The sequence below is a fragment of the Artemia franciscana genome, chromosome 10, assembly GCF_032884065.1.
Source record: "Artemia franciscana chromosome 10, ASM3288406v1, whole genome shotgun sequence".
Taxonomy (NCBI): Eukaryota; Metazoa; Arthropoda; class Branchiopoda; order Anostraca; family Artemiidae; genus Artemia; species Artemia franciscana.
The window spans coordinates 35067447-35077615 of NC_088872.1; the positions used below are offsets into that span (position 1 = coordinate 35067447).

The 10169-nt window shown below is 34.7% G+C and overlaps 2 protein-coding genes across 2 annotated transcripts; both read left to right on the forward strand.

Annotated features, from left to right (window-relative positions):
* The first annotated feature begins 2294 nt into the window (after positions 1 to 2294).
* On the forward strand, positions 2295 to 3119 carry LOC136032459 (uncharacterized). The gene is made up of 2 exons (XM_065712770.1): positions 2295 to 2431; positions 2495 to 3119. The coding sequence occupies exons 1-2, from the start codon at positions 2295 to 2297 to the stop codon at positions 3117 to 3119; spliced, it is 762 nt and encodes a 253-aa protein (XP_065568842.1).
* A 2056-nt stretch (positions 3120 to 5175) lies between these two features.
* On the forward strand, positions 5176 to 7853 carry LOC136032119 (uncharacterized). The gene is made up of 2 exons (XM_065712287.1): positions 5176 to 5288; positions 7434 to 7853. The coding sequence occupies exons 1-2, from the start codon at positions 5280 to 5282 to the stop codon at positions 7779 to 7781; spliced, it is 357 nt and encodes a 118-aa protein (XP_065568359.1). The 5' UTR covers positions 5176 to 5279; the 3' UTR covers positions 7782 to 7853.
* Positions 7854 to 10169: the final 2316 nt, after the last annotated feature.

Sequence of the window (10169 nt, forward strand, 5' to 3'; positions counted from 1 at the left end):
CATGCTATCCTCCTTCACCTGCTAACCTTAGAATAAAAGTAAATATTTACATAAATATACATATATAAGGCAAAATGTGTATATGTTTCCTTGTAGGAAAAATAGAAACCAATAGGAAACATTTCTAAAATGCATCTATGAACTTTAAAAGCGGATAAGGGTCCATCTTATCGAAATTTAGACTTTGAACAGATTTTCAAAAGGACATGGTGGCAAATTTTAGTTATTGCGAACTTTCTTGATTTTCAATTATTGATGGAAGCAGTTAGACGCACAAAAATAAACATAATAAAGATTCATAAAACAGCCCTTTCTAAGAACTGAAACAAATCAAAATGTGTATTTTTATTGAACATATTGCAATAGTGATCTGAGTATTAGTATTGAAGGAGATTTAATTATTAGTTTACGTTTCGTTTGTTCCTAAAAATATATTGCTAACAATTAAGCAATATGATTGCTCGGAGGGCAGGAAGCTCGCCCTCTTAATACACATGTATTTTGAGCATTGAATTAAAGACCATGTTTATTAGAGGAAAAAGAAGGGGCAAATAAATGTTGAAATAATGAAATAATGTAGCATCTTCGACAGCTGCATATATCCCAATTTACCTGATTAAAGTGAAAGAAATAGAAAAAAAACTCTTACTTTCTAAAACTCTAAGTTTCTAAAAAACTTAGGAGATTTGATAAAAAAAAATGAAATAGTTCGTCTATACTAAATGGATATAATTAAAACTTTCCAATTTAAAAATATCAAAGATTCAAACATTTCAAATAACCCGGTGAAAACAATAAAAATGAGAAAATAGAATTCAAAAGCCATCAGATAAAAGAAAAGTATTAAAACTGAAAACCAATAGACATTATATCCTTATTTAATTACAAACAAATTGCCAGGCGTAGCAGACACAAACTGATTAGTTAAATGATCCACGCTCAGTACCATAAAGCACTACTAGCTTTTCAGAAATCAAAGTATTTTACACGATAAATTTTCAATTTTTCAAGGTAATTTCAATTATTGTTATTGGTAAAGTTCTAAAAATCAATTTAAATTTCAGCTTTTAAAAAGTCAATTGTTAGAATGTCAGAAGTTTGTTCGGTTTGTACAGTGGCACTCTAGACTCAGTGATACTTCAAATATTTTCCAAAATGTTGGGCTGTCTGTAAAACTAGAATAAACTAATCTGCAATTGAAAATGACAATAATAGACAACTTACATATTTCATTGTTAGAAACTTCTTTTTAGTGTAATTAGCTTAAATAAAAGGATTCAATTGATAGTACATGTAGACTAAAGAAGTCCTTAAATACTTTTGAAAATATAGGTTATATATTCCTAAATCCAATAAGTTGGAGGTGAAAAGATAACAGGGATTTTTTTCTATTGAAGTTGGATGTCGCAGCGGTTATGCACCGACATTTAGTGAAATCAAAGAAATGATAAAATTTCTATTAGGGGTGGGGTCCTAATATGATTTTTCCATTTTAATATTTTTCATGACAATCACTGCACAAAATTCATTGATTGTCAAAAGATGCCCCTTGTCAAAAGTCGTACTCATAATCTTCAGTAACTTACTTTTAACATCATAACCACCATATTTAATGAAACTTATTTGCCGAATTTTCAAAACCTTGGCCCTACCATTTTTTAATCATTTAGAACTATCACTCATTCATCCTCACAAAATAAATCTTCATTCACATACAATGTGTAACAAACCTTTTCATTCTTCTCTATATCTTTTCCTGTAATTTATTCGCGGTTTAGCACACTCTCAAGATATTCTAGCCATCTTACTTTAATTCTTTCCTTATAGCTAATTGTGGCCCCATCCTTATCCTTAACTTTCCTTGACAAGTCCATATTGACTATTCCCTCTCAAATTATTATATATGACAGTACAATATTCACCGATTATGCCGTATGGCTGCATTTTCGGGATCTTTGGTAACTTTTTCCAAGGCCTCCTCATAACAACTCCTTTGTTCATATTCTGATGTTTTCTCCGCTTTCTTTAATTTTTGTTATTTTCATACGATCTATCACCCAAATAATTCCTCTACAAGCGCCTCCTCTCTTCTAAATATAAAACATTTTCACTAATATTCCCAGCTGAGTACCTAGCTTTTTTCCCTAAGACACTGTCAGCAACTTCACAAGGTATTTTCCTAAGATTATTTAATCCTTTTTCTGCATTATCAAATGTTAAAATCTCCAGTTTAGTATTCAATCCAACAGGCTGGCTTCATGCAAGGAAGGTCTACCGTGGAGTAAATATTCACAATGCGTCAGCTGGTAGAGAGGACTCGAGAATTTCAACAAAAAGCATATGTTGCCTTTGTGGATTTCAAGGCTGCTTTCGATTTTGTCGACCAGCAGTCACTCTGGATCATACTGAAAACAACGGGACTACCTGAGAAGTACTGAACTCTTTTCGAGCGGCACCATGAAAGGACTGGGAACTGCGTTCAATTCAATTGCAGAGGCAACCCATCTTTTGAAATCAATACTGGAATCCGTCAGGGCTGTGCTGCTGCTCCAGAACTTTTTAATTGCGTCATCGACTACAATATCATTCGAACTATAATCCGCATTCAGTTTGGGTTGCAGGACGGCGATAGAGTACTTTCAGACGCTGATAATGCCGATGACCGTGCACTTGTCTCCGATTCACCTTCAAAGCTTACAGAAGCCCTAGAGATTTTTGCTGATGAAGCCTTAAAGATAGGGTCGTTGATTCACTGGCAGAAGACAAAAGTGATGTTTGTTTATCCCCGTAATTCACCGCGTCCAGTGCTAATGGTTGGTGACAAACCAGCTGAGATTGTTGAGGAATTTACACACCTTGGCCCTATCCTCTCAAATGACGAATCAATCCTCAAAGATCTAATGCACCGAATCACCAAAGCCTCAGCAGTGGTGGGAAAACTAAGTGCCCTTTGGAAGAAACCTTCTATCAGCCGTAGGACCAAGATGCGCATATACAATGCTTCGGTGGGATCCGTGTTTCTTTACGGAGCCGAAACATGGCCAGCCACTCAGTCTGTGCTTAGCACCGTAAATATAGCCCAAACAAAACACATTCGCAACATTGAAGGACTACACTAGCACGATTTTGTTAGCAACGAGAACCTCCTGGCGTTAACTGCTCAAACATCCTTCTTAGTCCAACTCATCCAGCGAACACTACATTGGTACGGACATCTTCCTCGCATGCCCCCGACACTCCTGCACGAACGATTTTTGACTTTGATCCCGTGTTGCAAGACGGGAAACGCCCAAGAGGTCGTCCCCCAACCAGATGGAAGGACACGGCAGGTGCCCTCTTAGCCATGGCAAATATTCAGAAGGATGTCCACATCCTTGCAAGAGATCAGTTTAAATTGAGGTGCCATGTAGTATCACTCTCGACACCGGAAGTATTTCTTCAGGGACATTAAGTCAAGTAAGTAAGACAGTTTAGTATTCAACTGTTCCTGGAAAATTTCTCTCAAATTCTCATCCTGGAGTCTACCAATGTCACATTTTCATGGAAGGTAGTTACCCTTCTTGAACTTTAGCCTTAGTTTAGTCCTAGACACGTCTAGATAGTGATCTGTACTTTTAAAATAAATAACACCACTCTTATACAGCCCTAGTATCTTGTATTGACCATGCCAGTCTTCAGTGCATATTAACATCCGTGCCATTTTATGACCAAATACTGTAGGCCTATTGGTTATAGCTTTTTCGCCGAAAAGAGCACATTAAATTCAATGGGTAAATCATAATGGAATCTCACTGATTGACAAGGGAAAAAAATGGGGATCCAGGGGTATGGGGAAGAACCCAGGGCCCTCCCAAGATTTTTTTGTCTCCCTCATTTCATGTTTTCATGCAAAACACATTAGTTGGTCCAAAGCAATTGCAGCTTTATAGTACTGTGCTTGTATTAATTAGCTGATTAGTGTATATCAGCTTGATATGGCGATTGGTTTTCTAATTCGATAAGAACCTAATGTCAATTGGTTTTTAGCTTTAGATCTTTTCTTTTATTCTCATTTATTGTTTTCTTCAGTCATTCATTGTTGTTCTAAAACAAAGTTGTGAATGTGGTCAGCTATTGACCCACTTTTCACATTGCCCCTCTCAAAGAATTACCATGTGTGTTCTAATTGATATAGACCATCTGAGCCTATATCAGCTTTTCTTTCGTTTTTATCGAATTGACTCAAAATATTGCAACGCACTACCTCCTCAGCTAGTGGATGAACATTATATTTGTGTCTTAAAGTTATGTGACTGAGCCAATTCACTAAACATTTTCAATTTTCCAGTAAATTCATCTTCGTCGGGGGTGCCAGCATATTCAGGTATAATTTTTGCTATCTTAAGCACAGCTTCAAGAAATGCCATCTTTTTCGCTTTCTCTTGCGACAAGGCCAATATGGAATAATGAAAGAACCTATTTATTCTTCTTTATATAGTTTTCTCCCACCACAATTTTGGGTGGTTTCGTCAATGGGCAACTTTTATTTGTCTTATTTGATCTGCATGTTCTATCCAGTCAAATTTCAAAATCGGGATAAAAGTATTTACATCATGTAAAGTGTAACCAAAATATACCAGTGTTAGCACGAAGAAAAGGCCAACTTGTGGCCAATTAGAACAATTTCAATTTCTTTTGGGTAATTTGACTTGGTTAATGCTAATTATTGCTAAACATTTTTAATTGGCACTATTTCCAGTGACGCACTCCGTACCATGTTGGTCACAAGTCGGTCTTTTCTTCGTGCTAACACTGATATATTTTGGCTACATTTTACACGATGTAAATAGTTTTATAAAGAGGAAGAACTGTCGATCAAATAAGATGTCAATATTTATTGTAAAAAGTAATTTGATAATGGGTAGTAAATGGAGGTATTTTTTTTATTTATCTTTCCCTTTAGAGCAGTCAATAACTTCTGAAAAAGAACCCAATTGACAATGAGAAAAAAACTCCTCTATCGTGTGCAATGATTGTCACAAAGAATCTTGGTTTAGACGAGCCACACCCCTAATAAAAATCGTTAAATTTCTTTGTTTACAATAAATGTCGTTGCGTAACCGCTGCGATATCCAACATCAACAGAAAAAAATCCCCGATATCTTTTCACCTCTAACTAATTTGATTTAGGAATGTATAACCTGTATTTTCGAAAGTATATAAGGACTTCTTTAGACTACAAACACAATCAGTTGAATCGTTTTATTAAAGTTGATTAGTCTCCAAAAAAGTTGGTAATAATGAAATGTGTAAGTTGTCTACTCTTGTTACTTTTAATTGCAGATTAGTTTCAGATTATTTTTACAGACAACCCAAAATTTTGGAAAACATTTGCAGCATCAAGTAGTCTAAAGTGACATTAACACATCGTAGTAATAGACTTTTTAAAGCTGAAATTTATATTGACTTTTAAAGTTTCACCTGTACATTAACTGAAACACACTCAAGAATTACGCTTAGGTTAGATCTCAGAAAATCAGTTTCATAGCATCAAAGACAAGTGACGGGTTATAGAATGCATTTGACTTGAGTAAGTTGTTTTATGTATTTCCACATTGGGGGAGAGGGGTTAGCTTAGATTCGGTTGTGCTAGGTTAGGGGCACCGCCTGAATACTTTACCCCCTTCCTAATGTGCAATTACATAGCCCAAATTATATTATTGTATAAACTATGATATGATAATTAAAAATATTACGTAAATGATGATAATTAAAATTATCTTGAGAAATTGAACAAAATTATCATATAAAACACATTGATTTCTTCAAAGCAGTTGTAGCTTTATAGAACTGAGCTTGTATTACTTAGCTTATTAGTGTATATCAGCTTGACATGGCGATTGGTTTTCAAATTCAGTAAGGAACTAATGTCAATTGGTTCTTAGCTTTAGATCTTTTCTTTTATCCGAGGGCTTTTGAATTCTTTTTTCTCATTTTTATTCGTTTCATCGGGCTATTGAAATGTTTGAATCTTTGGGATTTTTCAAATTGGAAAGTTTTACTCATATCCTTTTAGCATAGACAAACTTTTTTTTCATTTCTTTTTTTCTCTCGTTTTTTTATTTCTTTATTCAAATCCCCTAAAAAGAGATTTTTTTCAATACTTCTTTATTTTTATCAGGAAAGATGAGATCGATTCAGCTGTCAAAGAAAGTCAATGCAACATTCATCTGTATGAGTCGTCTTTAAAGAATTAGAACAAAATTTAAACTTTAATGTAAAGAGGGTGGTGTTGAGGAAGGGAAGATACCCCTTATTTACATAGTAATTTCTGTTCGTTTTAAGTTTTAATGTTGCTCCTTACTTTTAGTTGAACAAACTTTTTTTATTTAATCTCTGATCGTTTTTTAAATAGCCCCAGGATATCTGTCTCCATCCCCTCGGGAAAATTCTCCTCCCTACGGAAATATACTCTGGACTATTCAATCATGGTGAAAATTTATCCCGAAAAATTCCCTTAACATCTCCAAGCTTAAAATTAAAAGAGTAAAGCGAAAACAAGACATATAAAGAAAGTTTCTAAAGGAATTCTGGCAAAATCCCCCAATGTGGAATTCTGGCAAAACCCCCAAGTGCAAAACGCTCACCCCCTGGAAGCTTTCGTATTCATAGAAAACTCTCTTCTTGCGAAATCCCTGTAGCAGAAAATTCGTCCTCCCCTCCCCACCATAAAATGTATAAATACTTCCCAATAACAAATACTATACGTAAACGATGGACAATTTTTATAGCTTAAAGATATTTCCCCTGGGGATGTGGGGGAGGGTTCATGTTATCTGCAAAGACATAGTTAATGGGCCTTTCAACTATGATGAACAAAATAGCTACCTAAAAATTTGGACCTGGTGATTTTGGGAAACGAAAGGAGCGTGGGAGGGGAACTAGTTGCCTCAATTCTAATGGTCACTTAGAAAGGGCTCTAGAACTTTTCATTTTCGTTAGAATGAGCCCTTGTCCGATGTTTTAGGCCCACTGGTTCAATGCTATCACTCCTGGGAAAAAAATAATTAAATACGCATCCGTGATCTTTCTTCTGGCAAAAATTACGAAATTCTGCATTTTTGCAGGTAAGAGCTTGAAACCTTTACAGTAGTGTTCTTTGATACGCGTAGTATGATGGTGTGATTTTCATTGAAATTCTATGACTTCTAGGGGGACTTTCCCCCTTCTTCTGTAAATCAGATTAATTTCCTCAGACCCGTTGCTTTTTATGCATAAGACTGAACCTGATGAAACTTATATAATGGGAATCAGCATAATAAGCCCATTCTCTTGATATATCTATTGCTATCAAAATTCTGTTTTTTAGGGTTTTGCTTTCTATTGAGCCGGGTCGCTCCTTTGTTACAGTTTGTTACTACGAACTGTTGGATAAGTAATTACTTTTATTCTAGATTCTGATTGTTTCTCTTGTTATCATCACAGCATTAGCAGAACCAAGTTATCCAAAGGAAACATCTCCTGAAATCGAAGATTTCAAAAGGGGGTTAACAGGTCAAGGAGGATGGCAGGATTCTAAACAGGAATATGGTCCTTCCTTTGACGATCCTAGTTACAGGCTGAGAAGAGAAGCATCTGAAATGGAAGCATCTGTCGAAGAAGATCTGAAAGGAGCAGAAACTCATCATTATAGTTATTATCCTTACCGTTATTATGGTCATTACTATCCTTCATATGGTTATGCATATCCATCATACGGATATGCACCGTACGGCTACGGTTACAGACGGTATTGGGGCTGAGGAGAATGAATTATTTAAGTTTCTAAAGTTTTGTATGTAATTTATTTGTAAATTAAATATTGTTAGAACTCATTGGTTTTATTTTTTCTCCTTATTCTATTTTTGATTATTTGCATTAGAGCAGTCTTTCTTTTTGAACATCAAATTAATAAAACAAAGTAACGTTTTCCAAATCAGCAAAAATTTTATACAACTATTCTAAGGACAAGGTACTATTGATCGAACTAACTTGAAGTATGACATTTCCATTAAAACCTGCGGAGGGACTTTGCCACTCTTTTGCGATAACTAAAAACCGGTCGAAAGGAAAACGATATTCCGAATAATTGGAAAACAAAAGTGTAGCTTCTTCAAGACACTAACGAAAGCCAAAACCAATGTTTTTTTCTCATTTTCACCCTCTCATCCACCCAAAACAGCTCTTTAAGGACAATCGAGGCAGATATATTTCCGACGAAAATTCTTGCAAAAATTTATCAACATGAATTTTTATTTCTAAGTTTAATTGGTTTCTAAAATTAAAACGCGTCTTGTCTCACGACAAAGTATAAATCACGATAAACGTATAGACAAAATTCTTCGAAAAATAGTATGCAGAAAGGGTATTTTTTTTTCTTTGGGGGTCTCTCTACTTGAAAACTATTAGCCAGCATTTTAAATTTAGAGCCTTTTTTATTTTCATATCGTGATTGGAAAAATATTTTTTTTTCAATAAAAGAAAAATATTGAAAAGAAACTATGTAATAAAAAATTGTAGCTTACAATGACAAAGGCATTGAACAAAGCAAACCGACAAAAATACATTTCAGATTGTTTATTGCTTATTTTGCTTATTTGAATTGGATCGGGGGTCAATGGTGCGACCCTGTAAGCTCAGCCAGAGCCAACTCAGCTTTAATTGGATATCTGGATAAATCTAGGGGAACAACAGGCGAAGTGTCGGATGATTCGCCCCCCAACCACACGTTGCACTCCCGGCTGAAAGCATCAAATCAGGAGACTGGTATCTGGTCAACGCAGAACATTGGTCAGCATGCGAAAAAAGCAGCTAAAATAGTTTAGTAATCCATTGATATATGTAAATCATACCATTTCTGCACTTTTAGAAGATATTCTTTCCGTTTATAGAGTTCAATCATTCAAAAAAGGATACTATGAAAATTAAGACAAGATACAATAATTAGATTAAAGTTGACGATATATTTTTACTGAAATGGCCCCTTAATAAAGTTGTTTTCTATAATTCTATATTATTTATTGTGCCCTAATAGTTTTATTAATTACTAATAAAAAATACAAATTCAGGATCACAAAAAAAGCTAATTCCTTGATCGAATGTTATCAATAGTTTGGCTCTTATATTTTCGTTATTCACAAGGATCGTTATTTACTTACCATTCATTACTAGGAAGAACTTGAACTTTTTTTTTTTTTTTGTTGCTCCAACCAAGTTATATAGAAAAAATATTCATATCATAGACATAAATCGTGGCACCTTGAGTCTAACTGTTGGCCCTAACCTCGTCCAAAATTAGTACACTTTTCAAGGTATTATTAGTGCGGTAAAAAATTTTTAGAATCTTTCTGACCGCTGGATCTCGTTACTAAACTCTCTGGTGTGGCTTTAAAGTTAAATTGCTGGTGTCTGTGGCCATCCTATCAAATATTACAGCTTAATGCCCAAATCAATTCTCGTGATAAATTTTCCCTCAATATTATAAATGGAGTAGTGTGATAGTGTTTGTGGTAGCTCTAGTAGTGGTGGTAGTTCCAGGTCGTAGTGGTAGCATACAAATATTGCCTTTTTGATCACCTCCCTTATTTCCTGAAAGTTCCGAATTAATACACTGAATAATTCCTGAATTAAACCCTTTTGAGAATCCACACACATATAACGTGCTTTGATTCATTTCAACACTCTACATCAACATTCTCTTAAGAGCTCATCTGAATACTCTTCGTCTTTTTGAAAAGTTAAGTTCAAAATGAAATAGTTTTCTCAATAACAAAAACTATATGTAAACAATAAACGAATGGTCCTGAGGACTATAGAGAGGTTGAAATCCCCAAAGACATAATTATTGAATCTTGAAACAATGCTGAACATAGTAGCTTTTTCAAAGTTCTCTTCGGATGTGTTTTAGGAAAAGCCGTTCTCCAATTTATGTCATTGATACCTTTTCTACAAACAAAAATTACCTCATTTTGACAGTTTCTGCCATTTTTGCCGTTAGCATATTTCTAACTAGCTGCTGTTCGTACTGTTGATAATAAGAAACAACATACCATTGTTTATGACATTAGAATTCCGGGTAGAGAAGTTTTAGTTATTAGTAATAATAGCCAGATTGGTGTTAATTTCCTATATGATTTTTTTTTTTCCATTTG